Raw genomic sequence first — 26,100 nt, forward strand, 5'->3', positions numbered from 1 at the left:
GCAGAACCTTGTGTAAAAACGTCCATCTTTTCATATGACCTTGAGTACTGACATAATGCAGTATGTGTATAAAAGAGGACCTCGATATCAATATTATTATCAATTTGTGTTAATGTCTTATTTTTTTTCATAAATGTTAATGTTTTAAATGCCTTGCTTCTGTGTATTATTTGTAATTATGTATGTGGGAGCATCCATATTTACTAATGACATATATCTCCTCTGCTTTCTCCTTTCTGGAGCTATACAGTGGTTCTACTTTTCTGCTCCTTCCCCCAGTGGAAGCTTGTGGGATCTGTTTTTACATTTTTTTAATATAACTATCACCCAGGGTTCACACATTGTCCAGTTGAACCCAGATATAAAAATGTGTGGATTGGATTGATAAATAGACCATTATGACCTCTTTGACTCAATAAAAAATACAAAACCCAAGTGGCCTGATCTTATTTTTGCAGTTTTTAAAGCAACTCTCTGACAACTTAAAAAAATGAATAAAAGCTATTTCTAAAAAAGAAAAAGTAATAAAACTTAACTATGCTAAACTTGCTGAAGAATCTCTTACAAATACTGTAGTTCCTTCCATCCTCCCCATGTCAGTAGTGCATCCTGTCATGATGTAGGGCTAGCAGATGGAACCAAAGGTATGTAGAGGGAAGCCAAGCATCTGACACTCCTAGAAGTGTTAATGTTGAAGATTTATTAAGCTGTGCTCTTTAAAAGAATTAAAAACAATGGGATGAAAGTGGGACAGGTAAGAATTGATTATTCTCTTTAAAATTAGGACTTTTTTAAAATATCAAAAGAGTCCATTTAAGCAGAGAAATGTAATGCCGCGTACACACGGTCGGACTTTTCGTCTACAAAAGTCCGACAGCCTGTCCGACAGACTTCCGACGTACCTTCGGCGGACTTGCGGCAGACTTTGTTACGAACGGACTTGCCTACACACGACCACACAAAAGTCCGACGGATTCGTACGTGATGACGTACACCGGACTAAAATAAGGAAGTTCATAGCCAGTAGCCAATAGCTGCCCTAGCATGGGTTTTTGTCCGTCGGACTAGCACACAGACGAGCGGATTTCGGGGTCCGTCGTACTTACGACGTAAAGATTTGAAGCATGTTTCAAATCTAAAGTCCGTCGGATTTGAGGCTAAAAAAGTCCGTTGAAAGTCCGGAGAAGCCCACACACGATCGGATTACCAGCCAGCTTTAGTCCGTCAGCGTCCGTTGGACTTTTGTAGACGAAAAGTCCGACCGTGTGTACGCGGCATAACAGTTGATATATTTTCTTATTTGTAGCTGATTTACAAATCAATAATTTGAACCAATACAAAATATGGAAAAGTAAGCTTCTAAAAATATAAACTCTACATCAAAGAAAAAAATATTAAGGATAAAAATTAAATTAAAGTGGTTGTAAAGGCACAGGCTTTTTTTTTACCTTCATGCATTCTATGCATAAAGGTAAAAAAACCTTCTATGTGAATCAGCCTCCACAGCCCCCCCAATACTCACTTGAGCCCCTTCTCGATACAGCAATGTCCATGAGAGCCTTGCATCTCCTGGGACTCGCACTCCTGATTGGCTTTTGGCAGCAGCAGGAGCCATTTGCTCTCACTGCTGCCAATAACAGCCAGTGAGTCAATCAGGAGACAGAGGGGGCAGGGCAGAGCCATGGCTCCGTGTGTGAATGGACACACAGAGCCACGGCTCAATAGTGTGCCTGCTTGGGTGCCTCCAGAGCAAACTGCTTGCTGTGGGGGCATCTGGCAGGAGGGAGGAGCAGGAGCGCCGGCATTGGACCAGAGAAGAGGAAGACCCAAGCTGCTCTGTGTAAAACCATTGCACAGAGAAGGTAAGTATAACAAGTTTTGTTATTTAAACAAAAAAAAGAAAAGAAAACAGGACTTTAATATCGCTTTAACGTGACTGCCAGTTATTTATAGTCACTTTTTTTAAATTAAAAAAACATGCTTCATAATTATATATAATATATATATTGTCTTATATTCAAAATAATAATAATAAAAACAAAAATGTATAATGAAATACCACAAACAGGAAAGAAAATTTGGTGAAGGAAAACAAAATAGTGCAAATGACTTACAGAGTGACAGGAGATAGGGAAGAAACAATTGCTTTTTATCAAAATCTCATAATTTAAATAAATATAAATCTGGCAGAATAAGAGTTAGCTCAGACTTGCGGCCTCTGTTCTCATTAGCAGTATGAGATATCTTGAAATTGTATCCATTAACTGGCTCTCTGTTTTATTGGTTTCACAAGCAGCAAACACAGCAATAGCATATGACTATGTCTGCAATATAGAGACAGCAGAAGATGGGTTAATCAGAGCTCAGGTAACTAATTTCTTTGTGCAAAACCATCCGTCTGTCTGATTATCATTAAGTGGACATGACAGCACTAATGGGCAAGAGGGAACAGGGGCAATAGGTTCAATCTGACTCCTTAAATTACAGAGTGACATCACGCAGAGGAGTGACAAGCTGCCAGTTGCTGACAACAGGAAAACCTCTTCAGGAAAGTTAGTGGACATCAAGTAAAAGGGACAGAAGAGATGACCAGAAAACAAGATAAGTATTGCCAGAATCCGATAACTGGGGGGTACGAGTTGTAATTATATGTAAGTGATTTGCCAGCAATACCTTGTTTGTAGATCATAATGACCATGCATATCTAACAAAAATATAAATGCACTTACAATATTAAAGATAATGCATTGGCTAATGGCAAGCAAGTAAAGCCCTGCAAAAGAACATATGAAAGAGACTGATACTAGACTCATTCGGAGCAGTGGACAGGAAGAATAATCAGAAAGGATCGGTGGTATACAGGAAACATATCATATCTATCATACGTAACAAGAAGAGAAGGAAAGAATAAAAGAGTGAGCTAGAAGACAAACGAAAACAAAAACAAACCTCTAAGTTTAGAAGTGGAATCCATGCATTGCTGTATCAAAGAGACAAGCTAGGATAATTCAAAGGTGACAAATGGATAAAAGGCTTTGATGCAGCACCATTTGGAGGATTTCTGCTTGTGGAGCAAAACCGAAGATCCTGAAGTCTAAAAAAGGTCTATAAGCGACCTTTAGTGGTTACAATCATCATTGAAGGTAAGACTCGAGGCCAACAGACGAAATGGTGCCAAGAAAATTCTGGACCCAGCCTAACGTGATTGTACCAGCCCTCTTCATGATTAGTGCTGGTAAGTTAATACACAAAATCCTATGAAGTACTAAATTGTGTTTTCGTGGGTTTGTTTTAGTCTGTTTGTCAGAACTGTTTATTTTGATTGGATAGATAGATAAAAAAATAGATAGAAACATATATAAATCAAACAGTTATAGGGATAATCCAAAATAGATATATAGATAAAATGGAATTATGTAATGTAATATTTGTACTATATATCACATGGAAAGCATAGAAGTTATTGTATTAAACCGAATAATGTAGCTGTAGGGTGAATGTGATGAGTTCACTGAAAAGCCTATAAGGAAGAATGATTACTTAAACTCAGATTGAATTAACAGAGTGTTTGAATTAAGAATAGGTTTGCAGAAGTACGAGACATACAGTATTTTACTCCTCATAAGCAATGTTCTGTATGCTTTCAGATGTGTTATTGGCTCATGTGGGTAATAAATAATTGTTTGATAGTTTAGCAGCTATAAACTGATAGAAAAATTGTAACTGGCAAGCATTTCCTTGTAATGCCCACAAGCCATGCTTTAGTAAAGACAGGGATATTATAAACTAAAGTGTTAAAAGTTATGTTTATTTGCCTTACATTTGGAGAAATTGCGAATAACGAGATTACATAAGGTTTATGTCAGTTAATTGTTTTATATTGTTGTATTAAAGTATATGGAATGAATAAATCCAAGCCGGTCCTGATGCGTCTATCAGATGAACTCATGGAAGGATACAAGAAAGGTGTGAGGCCAGTGCATAACTGGAGGAACACAACCACTGTCTCCATAGATGTCATGGTGTATGCCATCCTAGGAGTGGTAAGTAGACAAGTATTGTATGCCATGTTGTATACCATCCTAGGAGTGGTAAGTAGATTAGGAGTATATGCCATGTTGTATGCCATCCTAGGAGTGGTTAAGTAGATTAGGAGTGTATGCCATGTAGTATACCATCCTAGGAGTGGTAAGTAGATTAAGAGTGTATGCCATGTTGTATGCCATCCTAGGAGTGGTAAGTATACTAGGAGCGTATGTCATGTAGTTTGGCATCCTAGGAGTGGTAAGTATACTAGGAGCGTATGTCATGTAGTTTGGCATCCTAGGAGTGGTAAGTAGATTATGCAACCAGAATGCGCTATTTAAATCAATAGGGTATATACATTTATTTAAGAACCTATGTGGTAAAAGTGTTTTTTTTTTTTTCCAAAACTCTCTGATTACGTCAAGTAAAAACCCTATAATGTTATTATTATTATTATTATTAGAATTATTATCATTATACTTTAGTTATAAAGTGCCAACATACTGTCTAGTGAGTCAATGCTATACATTACAAAAATAAAAGGTTTGAAAATTACAGACATATGACACAGGGGGAGAAAAGAAACAGCAATGTACATTTCTAGCCAATAGTTTCTTTAGAGATAATTTAGTGCCAGATGGCACTAAATCATCCCTACAGAAAAAAAAAGTTTAACAAATAGTCTGCGTGGTACTCAACCTTACTGTAAGTATTCAAAATCCACTATGAAAAAATCTAAAGTAATTTAGGGACTATAAAGGATGTGTCACATAAATCAACATAATACATTTTTCATTGTTTTGTTGAATGCCTCTACACATTAATAACACCTACAGGGATCCTAGCAATACCTTTATTATAGAACTAACCATTATATACAAAACCTTTATTCATTATTGTAACTAAAGAACGAAAAAATGGTTTATATTATAAAATATAAATTAAATATAATCCCTATCAGCCATGCAGTATGTGGCTTTAATATTTTTAGTCACTAGGGCTGGTTTACTAAAGAAATAAAGACTGTTCAATTAGAAAAGTGAATGTTTACTATCCAAAGTGATTATTTACTTAGGTTAGTAAATAATATGAAGCTGTGTTTAAAAGAATCATTCAAATCACGTACAAGCTAAAATCGGTGTGGCTTATTTACTAAAGCTGGAGAGTTCAAAATCAGGCTCACTTCTGCATAGAAACCAATCGGCTTCCAGGTTTTATTTCCAAACCTTAGTTGAACAAGCTGAGGTTAGAAGCTAATTGAAGCTGATTGGTTTCTATGCAGAAGTGAACCTGATAGAAACCAATCAGCGTCCAGGTTTTGAACAACCTGAGGTTAGAAGCTGATTGGTTTCTATGCAGATGTGAACCTGATTTTGCACTCTACAGCTTTAGTAAATAAATCCCTGTGTTTTTATTTTCCCTTCACAAGACTGGGCGTTAAAAGTGAACAGAGCTTCACCTTGTTTACCAAGGCTGGTGAACATATATATTCTAAAGTCAATTCTTGTGTAAGTAAGTGGACAGTCTCCACTCCTTTTAATAATTTGACCCTATTGACTTAAAACAAGCATGCAGTAAGTGAATTCAGATCACTTGATCTGCACATTTGTTTCTGGGCAGTGATGTAAAAAATATTGAAGCTAAAGGAGCAAGATGACAGCCAGGCAACTAGTATTTTCAGAAGGAATTCAGGAATAGCAGCCCTTATTGTTCTTTCATGACAGGTTTCATTTAAACTGCATACAATCATTGTGTAAATAGCTAATTTGTATTACCCACATGCTGCACTCCGTCCTATGAATAGGCAACCAAGTATGTACGTAGGAGGGTACCTAAATAATAAACGTGTGTCACAATTGATGTATATTTATTGCCTGTTGATTCATAGACTTTCTGCTTCCTATAACAAGGTGACAATGACGTTCATTCAGCAGTCACAACAGCCTTGTCACCCTGTGGACATAAATGCTTTACCTGGTGCATTGGAGGGACCAATTTTGAGCACTGTCCTTCAGCATCTCTTTATTGACTTGACTGATGGAACAGTCAGAAAAGTGTCAACAGTTTTAGGTGACATCAACCTATATTTCGTAATAATCACAAATGAACTTAGTATCCCATTGCAGAAGTATTTATATGAGTCAAGGATTTGGCAAAACAAAAAAAGTTTAATTTGGGTACTATATATGCAAATTGTACACCTAGCCTGTGCTAATGTCCATTTTAGTTGAACATCGAAAAATTGTTAAATAACTTAGGAATGTTACACAGAAGAGCTGAATAGTGCCACTCAATATAAAGATTAACAAAACGAATCAAAAATGTAAGGTAATCACCAAATGAATGTATGATATTTTCAGTGTCAGATCTGGTTTGCATTGACTTGTCCCTACACACAAATATAATAAAAAATAAAATAGACTCAAAATCAGGTGACTTAAAGAAAATAAGAAATGGGCAGCATGACTTTCAAGTAAATATTAACCAAAATAAACGTGTTATCTTACAGAAAGTGTGCCTTGTGGTAATTAACTCCTACACTATATATATTTAAATATATCCAAGATCAATCTAGTAAGTTCTCTAATGACATCAATTAGATCTTTTTAAACACCTAAAATTTATTTATATCCTAATTCACATCTTACAGTGGAAATGTCTATGTTTAATGACTATGTACTATGGTAATGCATATGTTACACATGAAAATAATTAATCTGTTCATGTAATGACATCTATACACGTCATTATATAATATGTTTATTGTTTTTTTTTTGTTTGCCAGGATGAGAAGAATCAAGTTCTCACAACATACATATGGTATAGACAGGTACAGTCTAATGTATATTAATATATATATACCGTATGTATCGGCGTATCACACGCACAGGCGTATAACACGCACATTCATTTTAAGAGGGAAGTTTCAGGAAAAAAACTTAAATTTTAAATAAGGAACCTTGAAGTAAAATAAGGGTCAGTGCCCATCTGCAGCCTCACAAGTGCCATCAATGCAGCCTCATCAGTCCACATCAATGCAGCCTCACCATTGCCATTAGTGCAGCCTGATCGATGCCCATCTGCAGCCCAGAGGGGACAGGGAAGGGAGCGGGACGAGCGCCAGATTACATACAGTGAGAATCTCCTATGATAGACAGAACAGTGGTCCAATGGCTGCCCAGGAGACGGGAGTTCCTATTACAGAGGCCGCCAAGTTAACAGGAGATTCTCACTGTATGTAATCTGATGGCGCTCGTCCTGCCCCTCCTCCCTGTCCCCTCCGAGGCAGCTAAAACTGAAGTATTGGCGTATAACACGCATGCACTATTTGCACCCGATTTTCATGGTGAAAAAGTGAGTGTTATACACCAATAAATACAGTATATATATATATATATATATATATATATATATATATATATATATATATATATGTATTGAAAAACTTGTTTAAAGAGGAACTGCGGTGTGCTCACATAATTTGTAATAAAAACATCTTTGCCATTCTGAAGCTTTCCTCCAACCTCTTTGCATATTATTTTATATATACTGTGATTCTGTACTTGCCAAATATGCTGTAGAAATCTCCCTCCACTAAGTCTGGCTGCATCCATTTTAACTGTGGGCAGCTGAAGCTGCTGCCTGTTCACTTCCTGGATTTACACAGACACACAGAGTCCCACCTCCAACGCTGCAGCTCTCATTGGCCCTCTTATGACTCACCCCCCTCCCTTCCTGGCAAACTCTCACGAGAGTGAGAGAGAGAGCTGTGCATGATGTCATAAGCCTAGGCAAGAAACAGGAAGTGGGCTGTATAAGGTATTTACTGGCAAAAAAAAAAAACATGTTTTACTATCTAAAGTTAAAACAACAAGGGCAGAAGATTTAATAGATGGAAAGATGAAAAAAATGAATGAAGGTCCACTTAAGGCAAGAAAAACATTTATTTTTTCTGTAGCTATGAGAATTACTAATCTGCATATTGGCCAAACTCCTAAACCAGACACCCACAAAAAGTTGTTAAATGTTTCTGCCTTACTTTCTGCTTCTGGGAGTCAAACCATGCTGTGTCTGTGACCACCTCCACCATCACATTATCATAGCTGACAAATGAAACATAGGAAGGAAACTGATCCTGGTTCATGGAACCTGATTTTCTTTGTTCTTAATTACGACTCACTTAGCTGTGACTTGCTGAGGTGGAGGAGGGATCTTACAAGGGTCAACAAAAGTGTAAAATCATTGGAACGCTGAGAATCATATAACAGTATTTTTTAAAACTAATGCCCCATACACACGAGCGGAATTTCTGTCGGAAAAATCTTGGATGGTTTTTCCAATGGAATTCCGCTCAAGCTTAGCTTGCACACACACTGTCACACAAAAGTTCTCCGAACTTTCGACCGTCAAGAACGCGGTGACGTACAACACTACGACGAGCTGAGAAAATTAAGTTCAATGCTTCTGAGCATGCATCGAATTGTTTCCGAGCATGCGTAGGAATTTTGCGCGTCGGAATTGGTACAGACGATCGGAATTTCCGATCGGAACTTTTTCGACCGAAAAATTGAGAACATGCTCTCAATCTTTTGCTGGCTGGAGTTCCGCCAGCAAAAGTTCAATGGAGCATACACACGGTCGCATTTTCCGACCAAAAGCTCTCATCGGTCTTTTGCTGGCCGAATTTCCGATCGTGTGTACGGGGCATTAGGCTTGTTTTTCTTAAATAACGCTGCTAATAAATTGCTGGATTTATTTGGTAACAAACAGTGCTTAGTGGAGTTCTTTTTTTTTTAAAGGACAATATTTACTATGTTAAAACACAGACAACAAGATTGACCCTAACTGGTTTAAATACAAGCACTTTGCAGGTGTACTGTAGATTTGGAAGTGCACTTTTGGTCTAAGTGCCAGTTAGGGCACTAATGCTTTTGACTGTTCTAAGTCATGTTATGTTGTGTAAAGGTTCCGAGCCTGGGTATGCACATTAGGCTCTGTTTTTGTATTTTACTCTTTTTCAAAAACCTCAATAAAAATATTTAAAAAAAAGAAAAACACAAACAACAGGTTTACCTATTTCCCTTGCAAAAAAGAGATCTGGCTGTCTTAAAGTGGAACTTTAGTCAGAACATTAGTACTGCTAGATCATAAATAAGTGCCTATACTGTTTAAAATCTATTAATACACTGTCTCACCCTGCTCTGCACATGCTCAATTGCTCTCCATTTTTAGGCACTGTCGAGTTTATAGAGGCTGATCTGCTGACAGCTTAAAGTGGAATTAAACCTCCCTATCTTTTCCAGCCAAAGAAGCTGCTTCTGTTTGATCTGTAACTGCCTGGGTGCTACACATGTGTTCAGTTATGACTCCAGCCATTTTATGGTTTGACAGTTTGTTGGAGGACACAAAAAAATGTGACAGTTAGCATTCCAGACTGTTGAATTGATGGGTTTAGTTCCACTTTATGATTTACTGTTGGGGCTCTGGGCTTCAACAAAATGGCAGCCTCCAGCAAGAAGAAACAGAAGCAATGCTGGAGGCAATTTACAGCATACATTAATTTAGGTAGCATAATTATTAATGTGGAATGTATGTTCCTTGCTAAAGAACATTATTTTTTATCAAGTTGTTATGGGTAAAATTTGGACATTATTGGTTCGCTATTCTAACAACCACTGAAATTAAAAGGAAACTGTAAAGTTTTTTGCCTTTTCTTTGAAACTGTTTTAACATTTACAAACTGGTTCCTTGATTCCTTTTTGGTTTTATGTATTTGTATAAAGTGTTGACCATGCAAATACACATTTATTACATGGTGTGTATATGATGACTACTGAGCATAGTAGGTTTTCAAATAAGATAACCAAGCACATCCTTTGCATGGCAAACCAGTTGGGGTTTTTCCATCTTTGCAAGCAGAAGAGGAGTTGAGTATTCCTCCTCTAAATTCTCATGTCGCTATTTAGCATAACAGCTGCTTTATGAGACTTTTGGCTGCTACCAAGACATATTTATGGCCTCTTATTGTTGGAATTGCATCTTGACTATCTGGGACTCTCCAACCTCATCTCACAATGACAATGTTTACATTTTTCCTATTTTTTTTATCTAACAAAAAATATGTAGACATGTAACAGTTAAATGTTATTAATAAATTGCTTACAAACAATTTCTGCAGAAGGACAGTAATTCGATTTTTTTTGTTTAGTTTTGGACAGATGAGTTTCTCACTTGGGATCCTGAAGAGTATGAAAATGTGTCTCAAATATCCATTCCCACTGAGAAGATCTGGGTCCCAGACATTCTAATCAATGAGTTGTAAGTAACAGCTTGCTTTAGAAAGCATCGCATCTATGTTCCAATCAATGCATTAACATTACATTATGAACTGGCTGAATTGTTCTTAGAATATTAGAGTTCAGTGTAAATGTGAAAGGAATCTGCCACATTGCCTAGATAAAACAGCAAAAATAACATGTTTAATTTATAAAACAATCCAATAACATGTTAAATATGTTTTTATGAATCATGTTTGAATTAAAATACGTTTGACTTATTATTCTTCTTAACAATATCCTTCAGGTTATAAACTTGTGGACATCCCTATTTTATCACAAAATGACAAGAACAAAACAAAAAGACTATTGTTTGCTTTACCACTGCTTTTTATAGTTTTTAATGATTCTTTAATTGATCTTTTTACTTATTGCATTTTACTCAAGTGATAATTTTGTGAATGGCAATTTTTAGTTTCCTTTTCAATGGTTATGGCAAAAAATGTAACCGAGTTGAAAAAAAGTTACTATTTTAAAACAATAATAGGGAATGGAAAAAAAAGCAAAAGTAATAACTATCTTTGTGAAGACCATACAACGTTTCTTTGGTCTACTTTCAGTGTGGATGTTGGAAAATCTCCAGATATCCCTTATGTCTATGTCAACCATGAAGGCAGAGTTCAAAATTACAAACCTATTCAAGTAGTGACTGCCTGTAGCCTCAACATCTACAATTTCCCATTTGACCTTCAAAACTGCTCACTGACATTCACCAGCTGGCTTCACACAAGTACGTTTTATATTCTTTATATGTTCCTATGGTCTCAATCTTTAAATTGCACCATACTATGATGCATGTCGACATCCAGTGGCTGTTTTTATCATTGCTGCTTTTATTGCTATTTATAATGCAGACTGCTGTTTAGATATTGTTTGGCAAAAAAGTTACTTAGAGAATTTATCTATTTCACTCTTTGGAAAGGTTGTCACCATAATAAATAAATAGAGCAAAGCCAAGAAAAAGTGGATGGTTTATATTTACCTTTATGATGGGATGTGAGGGAAATCTTCATGCTTTTGAAGAGCTCCCTGCACCACTCTTGACACTTCCTGGGGTGTTGGATAGTGCACCTCTGTATTGCTTTGTCTAAATGATTGTCTTGGGTTGTACAGCAATCTTCAAGACAGCATAGGAATTCACATATGATAAGGCATCAGAGGGTATCTTTACTGGATTAAAGATGTAAAAAGATGTATAGAAAGCTATTCCCAATCAATAATACATCGCTACTTACCATTAAATCAGGAAATGAAATGCCTTCTGAGGGTTGATGCATGCTTCTGATCTAGATACAGTTTTCACTTGGTCACGGAGCACGCAGCATGACTGTCTCCTATTCTTTCCAGTCTCTGGGCTCTGTGCCCTTCTCAAACACACGGCTATGTGATATCATTTCCTTCCTTCCTACATTCTCTGCCAACATCACTTCCTGTTCAACCAGCCCCTTTTAAACCTGTCAGACAAGGTAATTAGCTTTTAGATAGAGGAAGCACAGTTACTCACTAAACTCAATTAACCTATTAAAGTGGTTGCAAAGGCTGAAGGTTTTTTTTACCCTACTGCATTCTATTCTATTCTATTCTATTCTATTCTATTCCATTCTATTCTAAGATAAAAAAACCTTCTGCATGCAGCTTTCCTCCAGCCCCCCTTTAAACTTACCTGAACCCAATCTCGATCCAGAGCTGTACACAAGAGCAGAGGCTCTCCCTGCTCTCTCCTTCTTTATTGGCTCAGAGACATTGGCTTCCTCTGCTGTCAATCACAGCCAGTGACGAGGATGGGGGGCAGGGCTGTCTATGGACAAAAAGAGCTGGCTCGGTAGCGAGCCGGCACAAGTGCCCCTATATCAAGCAGCTCGCTATAGTGGGCACTTGGCAGGTGGAGGAGACAGGAGCTTTGGCGGGGGGTAGAGGGAGAGGAAGATCGGGGCTGCTTTGTGAAAAACTATTGTATAATTATGTTTGTCATTTTTTTTAAATAAAATTGGATCCTTTAGGCCCCTTTCACACTGGGGCGGTTTGCAGGCGGTATTGCGCTAAAAATACCGCCTGCAAACCGCCCCTAAACAGCCCCCGCTGTTTGTTCAGTGTGAAAGCCTGAGGGCTTTCACACTGAAGCGGTGCGCTGGCAGGACGGTAAAAAAAGTATTCACTGCTCCTAAACCGCTCCTGCCCATTGAAATCAATGGGACAGCGCGGCTATACCGCGGTAATACCGTGGCTATAGCCGCGCTATACGAGCAGATTGAACCCTTTTTCGGCCGCCAGCGGTGGTTAAAACCGCACTGCTAGCGGCCGAATACAGCCGCAAAAACGACGGTAAAACAGCGCTAAAAATAGCGCTGTTTTACCGCCGACGCCCCCACCGCCCCAGTGTGAAAGGGGCCTTAATGTCACTTTTACTTCTAAATGGTAACTAAAAATGCTATTCCATATTTGCAATTAACAAAACATGAAAAATGCCAACATGGCAATACTGGGTTCTGTGGTTCCTCCCACCAGCCTCTATGTCATTACAGAATACAATAGGGATGTAGCAACTGCTGGGAGGAACTGCAGTACATAGTGTGGGAAATGCAAACAACTGGGGGTGTCAGATAACATCAGAGCTTTTAGCTCTTCAACAGATCAAATATTCTGCTCACTGCCCACCAGAAAGATAAGTAAAAAGTATCTAATTTGATGGGGTGGCTTTGCTTTTTCTTTTTTTATTAAAGTGGTTGTAAACCCTTTACAACCACTTTATACTACAGACAAGCCTATAATTAGGCTTACCTGTAGCTACACTGGATATCTCCTGAACCTGCACGGTTTAGGAGATATCCCTATTTTTGCATGTGCCGACATCATCGGCACTTAAGCAAACTGAAGCAATGGCATGTAGGTGCCGTTGCTTCAGTTGTACTGTGCCGTAACCAGGGGCTCCTGTGCGCATGCGCGGGAGTGACGTCATCGCAACTCAGACCCAGAAGTAACCCCCCAGGGGGTGAATAAAGACCGCTGTGGGGGCTTCCATCCATGCTAGTTTTACAGAGCCAGAATTGGGAGAGGGGGCAAAGTGGGCAATTACCAAAGACCACCACTCTCTGATAAGGACTGTGCATTGTCCTGTGTACAGCCTACTGCAGAGTGTCAGGAGGTGTAAGGGATACACTTTCCTTCTTCTTTGTTTCATGTTTTCATTAATAGTATTTCATATACACTTTTCTTCTCTTTATTTAGCGTGTGTTTGTTATAGATTAGTTTGATGTGATTAGTATCTCCTGTTGAGTTACTTGATCTTATTATGTTCTGGTAATACCATGTTCAGAATTATACCCTATATGCAAGATGTGACTTGTATAGGAGGGATCTTTTGCTTAAATCATATGTTTCTATCTCCTTTTTATACATTAGTTACAGTATGTTATTTGCGTTCAAAATTGCAATTTGACATTGAGTGCTCCTACTTAGCTTACCACATTAACTAGCATTCTCAAATTAATGTTTTTCCAACTGTTTATTTGAATAACATTACATTTATCAACATTCAATTGAAACTGTCCTTTGACTGTTAATATTGCCATTTTGTAGAGGTCTTTCTGTAAGCAATTACTATTCTGCTGAGCTGTAAAAATTCTGCGTAATGCCATGTCAGTAGAAATGCCAACTTTATTTTCAATCTAACCCTTTAGGTCATTAAAGCAGCTAAAAATATCAAGGCCTGATACTAATACTTGTGCTACATCGTTGGTATATTCATTGTTAGATATGTGCAATTCATTTAGTATCGAATCAAAATTCAAATTGTAATTCAGCCGAATTTTGCATCTTTCAAATATTTGGATGCATCCAAATGTCCGAAGAAAAAAAATAACGAATTCCTACTAATACGAAAGAAATTATAGCGAAAATAATGAATTTGACATGATTCATTCATTCGTTAACCACTTAAGGACCGCCTCACGCCGATATACGTCGGCAAGGCGGCACGGGCAGGCAAAATCACGTAAATGTACGTGATCTGCCTCCCGCGGGTGGGGGGTCCGATCGGACCCCCCCGGGGCCCAAGGCGGTCCTCTTTTGTCCCCCCCGGCGATCGGAGGTGAGGGGGAGGCCATCCGTTCGTGGCCCCCCCCTCGTGATCGCCGCCGGCCAATCAGAACATTCCTTTGCTGCTGTATGCTAAACAGCAGCAAAGGAAATTATGTCATCTCTCCTCGGCTCGGTATTTTCCGTTCCGGCGCCGAGGAGAGAAGACATCACTGTGAGTGTAAAACACAAACACACACAGTAGAACATGCCAGGCACACAAAACACCCCCGATCCCCCCCGATCGCCCCCAGTTTACCCCCAATCACCCCTCCCTGTCAAACTGACACCAAGCAGGTTTTTTTTTTTTTGTTTTTTGTTTTTTCTGATTACTGCATGGTGTCAGTTTGTGACAGTTACTGTGTTAGGGCAGTTAGGGTTAGCCCCCTTTAGGTCTAGGGTACCCCCCTAACCCCCCTAATAAAGTTTTACCCCTTGATCACCCCCTGTCGCCAGTGTCGCTAAGCGATCATTTTTCTGATCGCTGTATTAGTGTCGCTGGTGATGCTAGTTAGGGACGTAAATATTTAGGTTCGCCGTCAGCGTTTTATAGCGACAGGGACCCCCATATACTACCTAATAAATGTTTTAACCCCTTGATTGCCCCCTAGTTAACCCTTTCACCACTGATCACCGTATAAGTGTTACGGGTGACGCTGGTTAGTTCGTTTATTTTTTATAGTGTCAGGGCACCCGCCGTTTATTACCGAATAAAGGTTTAGCCCCCTGATCGCCCGGCGGTGATATGCCTCACCCCAGGCAGCGTCAGATTAGCGCCAGTACCGCTAACACCCACGCACGCAGCATACGCCTCCCTTAGTGGTATAGTATCTGTACGGATCAATATCTGATCCGATCAGATCTATACTAGTGTCCCCAGCAGTTTAGGGTTCCCAAAAACGCAGTGTTAGCGGGATCAGCCCAGATACCTGCTAGCACCTGCGTTTTGCACCCTCCGCCCAGCCCAGCCCAGCCCACCCAAGTGCAGTATCGATTGATCACTGTCACTTACAAAACACTAAACGCATAACTGCAGCGTTCGCAGAGTCAGGCCTGATCCCTGCGATCGCTAACAGTTTTTTTGGTAGCATTTTGGTGAATTGGCAAGCACCAGCCCCAGACAGCGTCAGGTTAGTGCCAGTACCGCTAACACCCACGCACGCACCATACACCTTCCTTAGTGGTATAGTATCTGAATGGATCAATATCTGATCCGATCAGATCTATACTAGCGTCCCCAGCAGTTTAGGGTTCCCAAAAACGCAGTGTTAGCGGAATCAGCCCAGATACCTGCTAGCACCTGCGTTTTGCCCCTCCGCCCGGCCCAGCCCACTCAAGTGCAGTATCAATCGATCACTGTCACTTACAAAACACTAAACACATAACTGAAGCGTTCGCAGAGTCAGGCCTGATCCCTGCGATCACTAACAGTTTTTTTGGTAGCGTTTTGGTGAACTGGCAAGCACCAGCCCCAGGCAGCGTCAGGCTAGCACCAGTACCGCTAACACCCACGCACGCACCGTACACCTCCCTTAGTGGTATAGTATCTGATCGGATCAATATCTGATCCGATCAGATCTATACTAGTGTCCCCAGCAGTTTAGGGTTCCCAGAAATGCAGTGTTAGCAGGATCAGCCCAGATACCTGCTAGCACCTGCGTTTTGCCCCTCCGCCCGGCCCAGCCCAGCCCACCCAAGTGCAGTATCGATCAATCACTGACACTTACAAAACACTAAACGCATAACTGCAGCGTTCGCAGAGTCAGGCCTGATCCCTGCGATCGCTAACAGTTTTTTTGGTAGTGTTTTGGTGAACTGGCAAGCACCAGCGGCCTAGTACACCCCGGTCGTAGTCAAACTAGCACTGCAGTAACACTTGGTGACGTGGCGAGTCCCATAAGTGCAGTTCAAGCTGGTGAGGTGGCAAGCACAAGTAGTGTCCCGCTGCCACCAAAAAGACAAACACAGGCCCGTCGTGCCCATAGTGCCCTTCCTGCTGCATTCGCCAATCCTAATTGGGAAACCACCACTTCTGCAGCGCCCGTACTTCCCCCATTCACATCCCCAACCAAATGCAGTCGGCTGCATGAGAGGCATTTTCTTTATGTCCTCCCGAATACCCCTACCCAGCGAACTCCCCCAAAAAAGATGTCGTGTCTGCAGCAAGCGAGGATATAGGCATGACACCCGCTATTATTGTCCCTCCTGTCCTGACAATCCTGGTTTTTGCATTGGTGAATGTTTTGAACGCTACCATTTACTAGTTGAGTATTAGCGTAGGGTACAGCATTGCACAGACTAGGACACACTTTCACAGGGTCTCCCAAGATGCCATCGCATTTTGAGAGACCTGAACCTGGAACCGGTTACAGTTATAAAAGTTAGTTACAAAAAAAGTGTAAAAAAAAAAATATATATATATATATATATATATATATATATATATATATATATAAAAAATAAAAAAAAATAGTTGTCGTTTTATTTTTCTCTCTCTGTCTATTCTCTCTCTATTGTTCTGCTCTTTTTTACTGTATTCTATTCTGCAATGTTTTATTGTTATTATGTTTTATCATGTTTGATTTTCAGTTATGCAATATGGTGAGTATTTTGCAGACCTCACTTTTTGTCACAAAGTTTTGAAAATTGAAAAAAAAAAAAAAAAATGTTTTTTCTTGTCTTTCTTCATTTTCAAAAACAAATGAGAGCTGCAAAATACTCACCATGCCTCTCAGCAAATAGCTTGGGGTGTCTACTTTCCAAAATGGGGTCATTTGGGGTGGTTGTGCCACCTGGGCATTCCATGGCCTCCGAAACTGTGATAGGCAGTGAAGAGTGAAGTCAAAAATTTACACCCTTAGAAATCCTAAAGGCGGTGATTGGTTTTCGGGGCCCCGTACGCGGCTAGGCTCCCAAAAAGTCCCACACATGTGGTATCCCCATACTCAGGATAAGCAGCTAAATGTATTTTGGGGTGCAATTCCACATATGCCCATGGCCTGTGTGAGCAATATATCATTTAGTGACAACTTTGTGCAAAAAAAAAAAAAAAAAGTGTCACTTTCCCGCAACTTGTGTCAAAATATAAAATATTCCATGGACTCAACATGCCTCTCAGCAAATAGCTTGGGGTGTCTACTTTCCAAAATGGGGTCATTTGGGGGGGGGGGTTGTGCCATCTGGGAATTTTATGGCCTTCAAAACTGTGATAGGTAGTGAGGAGTGAAATCAAAAATTTACGCCCTTAGAAATCCTGAAGGCGGTGATTGGTTTTCGGGGCCCCGTACGCGGCTAGGCTCCCAAAAAGTCCCACACATGTGATATCTCCGTACTCAGGAGAAGCAGATGAATGTATTTTGGGGTGCAATTCCACATAGGCCTATGGCCTGTGTGAGCAATATATCATTTAGTGACAACTTTTTGTAGATATTTTTTTTTTTTATCATTATTCAATCACTTGGGACAAAAAAAATAAATATTCAATGGGTTTAACATGCCTCTCAGCAATTTCCTTGGGGTGTCTACTTTCCAAAATGGGGGTCATGGGGTAGACGCTATAACTTTTGCGCAAACCAATAAATATACGCTTATTGACATTTTTTTTTTACCAAAGACATGTGGCCGAATACATTTTGGCCTAAATGTATGACTAAAATTGAGTTTATTGGATTTTTTTTATAACAAAAAGTAGAAAATATCATTTTTTTTCAAAATTTTCGGTCTTTTTCCATTTATAGCGCAAAAAATAAAAATGGCAGAGGTGATCAAATACCATCAAAAGAAAGCTCTATTGTGGGAAGAAAAGGACGCAAATTTCCTTTGGGTACAGCATTGCATGACCGCGCAATTAGCAGTTAAAGCGACGCAGTGCCAAATTGGAAAAAGACCTTTGGTCCTTAGGCAGCATAATGGTCCGGGGCTGAAGTGGTTAAAGGTCTAATGAAACAAAAGGTCAACTCAGGGTAAATCTTAGAGCTGGCTCACACAGGGGAGACCTGTCAGGCAACTTAGCCACCTGGCAAGTCGCGTTCCATGCACTGCAATGGAACTGTTCTAATAGGAGCGACTGAAGTCGCTCCGACTTAGAAAAAAGTTCCTGTGTTACTTTGGGGCGACTTCAAAGCGGCTTGCATTGACTTCTATACAGAAGTCGTTTTGCAAGCCGTCAGACGACTTTGAAGCCGCCCCTGTGTGAACCGGCACTTACAGTCCAATCAGCTGATTAATTTTTTGCTGGAGGTTGGATTAGTGACAAAGTGCATTCCTGAGAACTGAGTGAGAAGGAAGTTGTATTGTTTTTGAGCAGAGGAGAAGAGATATTGTCATTGTGTGTGTTAATGGATTCAATAAACTAACAACTTTTCAAACTACAAATCGTTATCATGAATATATATACATACATAGTTATCAAATCAAATCAATATACACAGAAAACTAATCAATTTGGTATAACGAATATCGACTCTCTACAGAAATAACAAATTATCCAAACACGTATAAACATAACATAACGAATATAACAGAAGGAAATGATGTATTTTATGAATGAAAACAAAATGAAACTATGATCTTGTGGACAGATTACTGGGAGGGGCTGGGGAAGACCTGGCTGTCATGGTGCACGTTGGCACCAATGACAAAGTCAGAGGCAGATGGAGTGTCCTAAAGAACGATTTTAGGGACTTAGGAGCTAAATTGAGGAAAAGGACCTCCAAGGTAGTATTCTCAGGAATACTACCGGTACATCGAGCCACACCAGAAAGGAAGAGGGAGATTAGGGAAGTAAACAAATGGCTGAAAAGCTGGTGTAGTAAGGAGGGGTTTGGGTTCCTGGAGGACTGGGCCGACTTCTCAGTCGGTAACCGGTACTATAGAAGGGACGGACTGCACCTAAATGAGGAGGGTGCAGATCTGCTGGGAAGGAAGATGGCCAAAAAGTTAGAGGGGTTTTTAAACTAGGCGATGGGGGGGGAGGGTCCAGAGGCAGAGATAGCCAGCGCGGAAGATATTCCAGAGGGTAGTATTGGGGGCATTAGTGGTAGGTTAACCAAAGCACAAAAACACAAGGTGAGTATAGTAGTAAGTCCTAGTTGCAATCTCGAAACACCCAATACGAAGACAATATGCAACCGGTCTAAACTATGTGGCATGTTCACCAATGCCAGGAGCATGGCGGACAAGATAGGTGAACTAGAGATACTGTTGTACAAGGAGGATTTGGATTTTGTGGGAATTTCAGAGACCTGGTTCAACAGCTCTCATGATTGGCTGGCAAACATTCAAGGGTATACCCTATACCGCAAGGATAGAGAGGGTAAAAAAGGGGGAGGGGTATGCCTATATATCAAGAATAATGTACAAGTGAATGTGAGAGATGACATCACTGAGGGAGCTAGAGAGGAGGTGGAATCCTTATGAGTAGAGCTCCAAAGGGATGAAGCTAAGGGGAAAATAATACTGGGAGTATGCTATAGGCCCCCTAACCTGAGGGAGGAAGTGGAGACGGATCTCCTATCACAAATTGGAGTAGCAGCAAGGATGGGAAGTGTTATCATAATGGGGGATTTTAATTATCCAGACATAGACTGGGCCGAGGGAACCGCGCATTCATTTAAGGCTCGCCAGTTCCTTAATGTCTTGCAGGACAATTTTATGGGTCAAATGGTAGACGCACCAACTAGAAATAAAACATTACTGGATCTACTGATTACCAACAATACAGACCTGATCACGGATGTGGAAATGCGGGGCAATTTAGGTAACAGCGATCACAGGTCAATTAGTTTCAGTATAAATCACACAAATAGGAAACATACAGGAAATACAAAGACACTGAATTTCAAAAGAGCCAACTTCCCTAAACTACAAACCTTGCTAAAAGGCATAAACTGGGATAAAATATTAGGAACAAAGAATACGGAGGAGAGATGGGTTTGCTTTAAGAGCATATTAAATAAGGGCATTAGCCAATGTATCCCATTGGGTAATAAATTTAAAAGAGCGAACAAAAGTCCTGGATGGCTTAACTCCAATGTAAAAATGCATATAAAAGCAAAGGAGAAGGCCTTCAAAAAATACAGGGTTGAGGGATCATCCTCAGCATTCAGACTTTATAAAGAATGCAACAGGAAATGCAAGGGTGGTATTAGGACAGCTAAGATAGAACATGAAAGACACATAGCGGAGGAGAGCAAAAAAAATCCCAAGAACTTCTTTAAGTATGTAAACAGTAAAAAAGGGAGGACAGACCATATTGGCCCCATAAAGAATGAGGAAGGACATCTGGTTACAAAGGATGGGGAGATGTCGAAGGTATTGAATTTATTCTTCTCCTCAGCCTTCACGTGTGAATCGGGGGGCTTCAGTAACCATAACTGCAGTGTTTATCCTCATGACACAACACAGGAAGCACCTCCATGGTTAACAGAGGACGGAATTAAAATTAGACTTGAGAAACTTAACATTAATAAATCATCGGGACCAGATGGCTTGCATCCGAGGGTACTTAGGGAACTCAGTCAAGTGATTGCCAGACCGTTGTTCCTAATTTTTACAGATAGTCTACTGACTGGAATGGTACCAGCTGATTGTAGAAAAGCCAATGTAGCACCTATATTTAAAAAGGGCCCAAAATACATCCCTGGGAATTACAGACCAGTTAGCCTAACATCAATAGTATGTAAACTCTTGGAGGGGATGATAAGGGACTATATACAGGATTTTAGTAATACAAACGGTATCATTAGCAGTAATCAGCATGGATTCATGAAGAATCGTTCTTGCCAAACCAATCTATTAACCTTCTATGAAGAGGTGAGTTGCCATCTAGATAAAGGAAGGCCCGTAGACGTGGTGTATCTGGATTTTGCAAAAGCATTTGACACAGTTCCCCATAAACGTTTACTGTACAAAATAAGGTCCGTTGGCATGGACCATAGGGTGAGTACATGGATTGAAAACTGGCTACAAGGGCGAGTTGAGAGGGTGGTGATAAATGGGCAGTACTCGGAATGGTCAGGGGTGGGTAGTGGGGTTCCCCAGGGTTCTGTGCTGGGACCAATCCTAATTAATTTGTTCATAAACGATCTGGAGGATGGGATAAACAGTTCAATCTCTGTATTTGCAGACGATACTAAGCTAAGCAGGGCAATAACTTCTCCGCAGGATGTGGAAACCTTGCAAAAAGACCTGAACAAATTAATGGGGTGGGCGACTACATGGCAAATGAGGTTCAATGTAGAAAAATGTAAAATAATGCATTTGGGTGGCAAAAATATGAATGCAATCTATACACTGGGGGGAGAACCTCTGGGGGAATCTAGGATGGAAAAGGACCTGGGGGTCCTAGTAGATGATAGGCTCAGCAATGGCAGGCAATGCCAAGCTGCTGCTAACAAAGCAAACAGAATATTGGCATGCATTAAAAGGGGGATCAACTCCAGAGATAAAAAGATAATTCTCCCGCTCTACAAGACTCTGGTCAGGCCGCACCTAGAGTATGCGGTCCAGTTCTGGGCACCAGTCCTCAGGAAGGATGTACTGGAAATGGAGCGAGTACAAAGAAGGGCAACAAAGCTAATAAAGGGTCTGGAGGATCTTAGTTATGAGGAAAGGTTGCGAGCACTGAACTTATTCTCTCTGGAGAAGAGACGCTTGAGAGGGGATATGATTTCAATTTACAAATACCGGACTGGTGACCCCACAATAGGGATAAAACTTTTTCGCAGAAGAGAGTTTAACAAGACTCGTGGCCACTCATTAAAATTAGAAGAAAAGAGGTTTAACCTTAAACTACGTAGAAGGTTCTTAACTGTAAGAGCGGCAAGGATGTGGAATTCCCTTCCACAGGTGGTGGTCTCAGCGGGGAGCATTGATAGCTTCAAGAAACTATTAGATAAGCACCTGAATGACCACAACATACAGGGATATACAATGCAATACTGACACATAATCACACACATAGGTTGGACTTGATGGACTTGTGTCTTTTTTCAACCTCACCTACTATGTAACTATGTAACTATATGTATTTTATGAATGAAAACAAAATGAAACTAAACAACATTTTCCATTGTGCACAAGTCTATAAATCATTTTAGTTTAAATATGTTCCATTTACAACTGCTCTTTGTCTTTAGACCATTAACTAGTTATTTATTTGTGTTTAACCACTTATGGACCACCCGTCGTCATTATACGGCGGCTGTTTGAAGAGGAATACCGTCGTTATGGCAGCAGATAGTGGTCCGCTTTCGGATAAAATTGGTCTTGGTGCGGTGGTCTATTCACTGCAAGTTCACTCCCGCCACGCTCCGGTCGTCTCCTCCACTGCTGGTAGCGGAGGAGACGATCGGGTCCTGTCACGTCCACAGCCTGAAGCCAAGTGAGGGAAAAATGGCCCCCACTCGGCTCCATAGCATTGGATGGCGGAAGTAACGTCAAACATCACTTCCGCCTAATTCTCTTAAAGGGGAATTTTTTTTTTTAAAATGACATTTTTTTTAATCATTATTGCATTTTAGTGTAAATATGAGATCTGAGGTCTTTTTGACCCCAGAGCTCATATTTAAGAGGTCCTGTCATGCTTTTTTTCTATTACAAGGGATGTTTAAATTCCTTGTAATAGGAATAAAAGTAACCCAAACATATTTTTTTAAAGGACAGTGTAAAAATAAAAAAATAAAAAGTAAAATAAATAGGAAAAACGAAAAAATTTAAAGTGCCCCGTCTTGCGAGCTCGCATGCACAAGCGAACGCATACGTAAGTCGCCCCCTCATATGAAAACAGTGTTCAAACCACACATGATTGTTAGAGTGAGAGAAATAATTCTAGCACTAGACCTCCTCTGTTACTCTAAACATGTAACCTGTAGAAATGTTTAACCATTGCCTATAGAGATTTTTAATGGTAAAAGTTTGTTGCCATTCCAAGAGCGGGCGCAATTTTGAAGCATGACAGGTTTGGTATCAATTTACTCGGTGTAACATTATCTTTAACAACCTAAAAAAAATTGGGCTAACTTTACTGTTGTCTTATTTTTTAAGTAAAAAAAGTGTATTTTTTCCCAAAAAAGTGCGCTTGTAAGACTGCTGTGGAAATACGGTGTGACATAAAGTATTGAAATGACCACCATTTTATTCTCTAGGGTGTTAGAAACATATATATAATGTTTGGGGGTTCTAAGTAATTTTCTAGCAAAAAAAAAATGATTTTAACTTGTAAACAACAAATCTCAAAAAGAGGCCTGGTCCTTAAGTGGTTACACACTTTACCCTAGTCTTTAAATCCTTACATTAGTTACATAGTTACATAGTTAGTCTGGTTGAAAAAATACACAAATCCATCTAGTTCAACCAATAAAAGGTAAAAAAAAAATCACAAAAACCTATATACACAATACTATACGCACATTTGATCCAGAGGAAGGCAAAAAAAAAAAAAAAAACAGCAAAGCGTGAATCAATTTGCTCCAGTAGGGGAAAAATTCCTTCCTGATCCCACGAAATCAGATATTCCCTGGATCAGCTTTACCTATAAATGTTAGTATCTAGTTATATTATGTACATGTGGAAAATTATTCAGACCTTTTTTAAAGCAATCTACTGGGCTGGCCTCCATTTTTTTTTATAAGGTTATTATCAAGAAAAGCATAAAATACTCAAATCTTTGGTTTAACCTTTTTAGCTGAGAATCATATTCCTTAATGGGTAGTCAGTTCACAGTCACCTTATAACCAACTTTGAAATTAACTGGGCTGCTGAACATTTCCAATTTTCACTATAGGGTCATTATGAAATATATAAATTTCACAATAGGGTCATTATGAAATATATACATTTCACAATAGGGTCATTATGAAATATATACATTTCACAATAGGGTCATTATGAAATATGTTAAGTCCTGTCAATGTACCTAACTAAAAATGTATTAATGCTAACATACTTCCTTTTCTAGTTCAGGACATCAATCTATCTTTATGGAGGAAGCCAGAAGAAGTGAAAGAGGACAAAAGTGTTTTTATGAACAAAGGAGAGTGGGAGCTCCTGTATGTTTTACCTCAATATAGAATGTTTGTGGAAAATGAAGATAGTTTTGCGGAAATGAAATTTCATGTAAGTTGTGGATCAATGCATTTTCTAAATGTCTTCATATTAACCGCGCAGATTGATGTTTCAGTCATGATATAAATAGTTTGATTTAAAGTTATGGAATAGCTATAGTAATGCACTTTAACTTTTTTGTAGCTTAAAGTGTGGGATATCAAAAACACAAACATACTGTACATACTCACCTATATGGCTGCAACATTGGTCCAATTCTGCAGCTATCCCCCACCAGGTCTAAGAACGAGAACTGAGAGGTCACAGGACCACTGGTCGCTCACTGGAGTGGTGGGCTGCGGGGGGGGGGGGGCAGGAGCAGCTGGCTCCAGCTCTTAGCAGCATGCTGAGCCAGCTGAGCCAGCTGCCGGTCAGGCATCTGGACGGATCCCATCCTTAAGGTCGGGATCCTTCCCGAGCCTGGACTGGCTCTGTCACGTCAGTCGACTCCTGTGAACCAGAAGAGAAGTATGGCCAAAAAAGTTACTAGCCTCAGGTGATACACAGAGATGAAACACATCCTCCTACATAGGTAGTACTTGCTTATCTGCAGCCCTCTCTCCTCTACAGTCTTCCAAAACATGCCTTCTACACAGCATCTCTCAGCATTAGTTGAGTTGTAGTGACACATAAAGCTGAATGGAGATGGGCATACCAAGGTTTTTTTTTCTTAATTATTTCCAACCAGCTTAGTTAGTATATCTGTTATTTTTTGTGTTTCACGGCAAAGCATATCATCAATTAAAAATTTTTGTGACCTATCGTAGGTTATAGCATGTGGCTTTGCATGTCTTCCCTTACTTTCCTATCACCATTTAGGAAGGGTTTTGTCAATTTTACCCGCCAGAGGCTTAGATAACATAGTGTTCTTTTGCAGTTATAAGATTCTAAAACTTCCACTTATATTTGAATTTCCTCATACCTAATTTTTAATGATTATTTTTATTTGCTTTAACAGGTTGTAATTAAAAGGCGACCCCTTTTCTATGCTGTCAATCTGCTTCTTCCCAGTATGTTTCTCATGGTGATGGACATAATTGGGTTCTATCTTCCTCCTGACAGTGGAGAAAGAGTCTCGTTCAAGATCACCCTACTTCTGGGTTACTCAGTTTTCCTCATTATCGTTTCAGACACCTTACCAGCTACTGCTATTGGAACCCCATTAATAGGTACAGTGAAGGGTTTTATTAGTGTTTATTTATTATTTGTTCTGTGGCCCTATCTTACACTCTATGGCCAAAAATGTGTAAATACCTGACAATCATACCTATTTGAGCTTGTTGGGCATTATGTTTCAAAACTATGAGCACATATATGGAGTTGCTTCTCCCACTTTTTAGGTTTAACAACATCTATTTTTATGGGAAAGCTTTCCACAAGATTTTGGCGTAAATCTAAGGGAATGTATGCCCATTCAGCATAAAAACATTAAAAACATTTAGGAGATCAGATACCGATGAGAAGACCTGGCCTGATGTTTGGCAAGTTGGTTCCAACTCACCCCAAAGGCATATGACCTACAGTATTCTATTGTCAATGTTTGTTTATGGAAATGGCATAG

The 26,100-nt window shown here is 39.7% G+C and overlaps 1 protein-coding gene across 2 annotated transcripts in view; it reads left to right on the forward strand.

The window, feature by feature from the left end:
• Window positions 1–3,168: 3,168 nt before the first annotated feature.
• Window positions 3,169–26,100, forward strand: part of LOC141111096 (5-hydroxytryptamine receptor 3A-like) — a 38,648-nt gene continuing 15,716 nt past the window's right edge. The window contains exons 1-7 of one of the 2 annotated variants that reach the window (XM_073603103.1): window positions 3,169–3,235; window positions 3,895–4,043; window positions 6,812–6,856; window positions 10,235–10,344; window positions 10,922–11,091; window positions 24,394–24,551; window positions 25,498–25,708. In XM_073603103.1, coding sequence (XP_073459204.1) covers window positions 3,169–3,235; window positions 3,895–4,043; window positions 6,812–6,856; window positions 10,235–10,344; window positions 10,922–11,091; window positions 24,394–24,551; window positions 25,498–25,708 — 910 coding nt within the window. Of the gene's footprint in view, window positions 3,236–3,894; window positions 4,044–6,811; window positions 6,857–10,234; window positions 10,345–10,921; window positions 11,092–24,393; window positions 24,552–25,497; window positions 25,709–26,100 lie in introns of those variants that run through there. The other variant, XM_073603104.1, reaches the window with a different exon arrangement.

This window comes from Aquarana catesbeiana, linkage group LG10 (genome assembly GCF_042186555.1).
Source record: "Aquarana catesbeiana isolate 2022-GZ linkage group LG10, ASM4218655v1, whole genome shotgun sequence".
NCBI classification, from domain to species: Eukaryota; Metazoa; Chordata; class Amphibia; order Anura; family Ranidae; genus Aquarana; species Aquarana catesbeiana.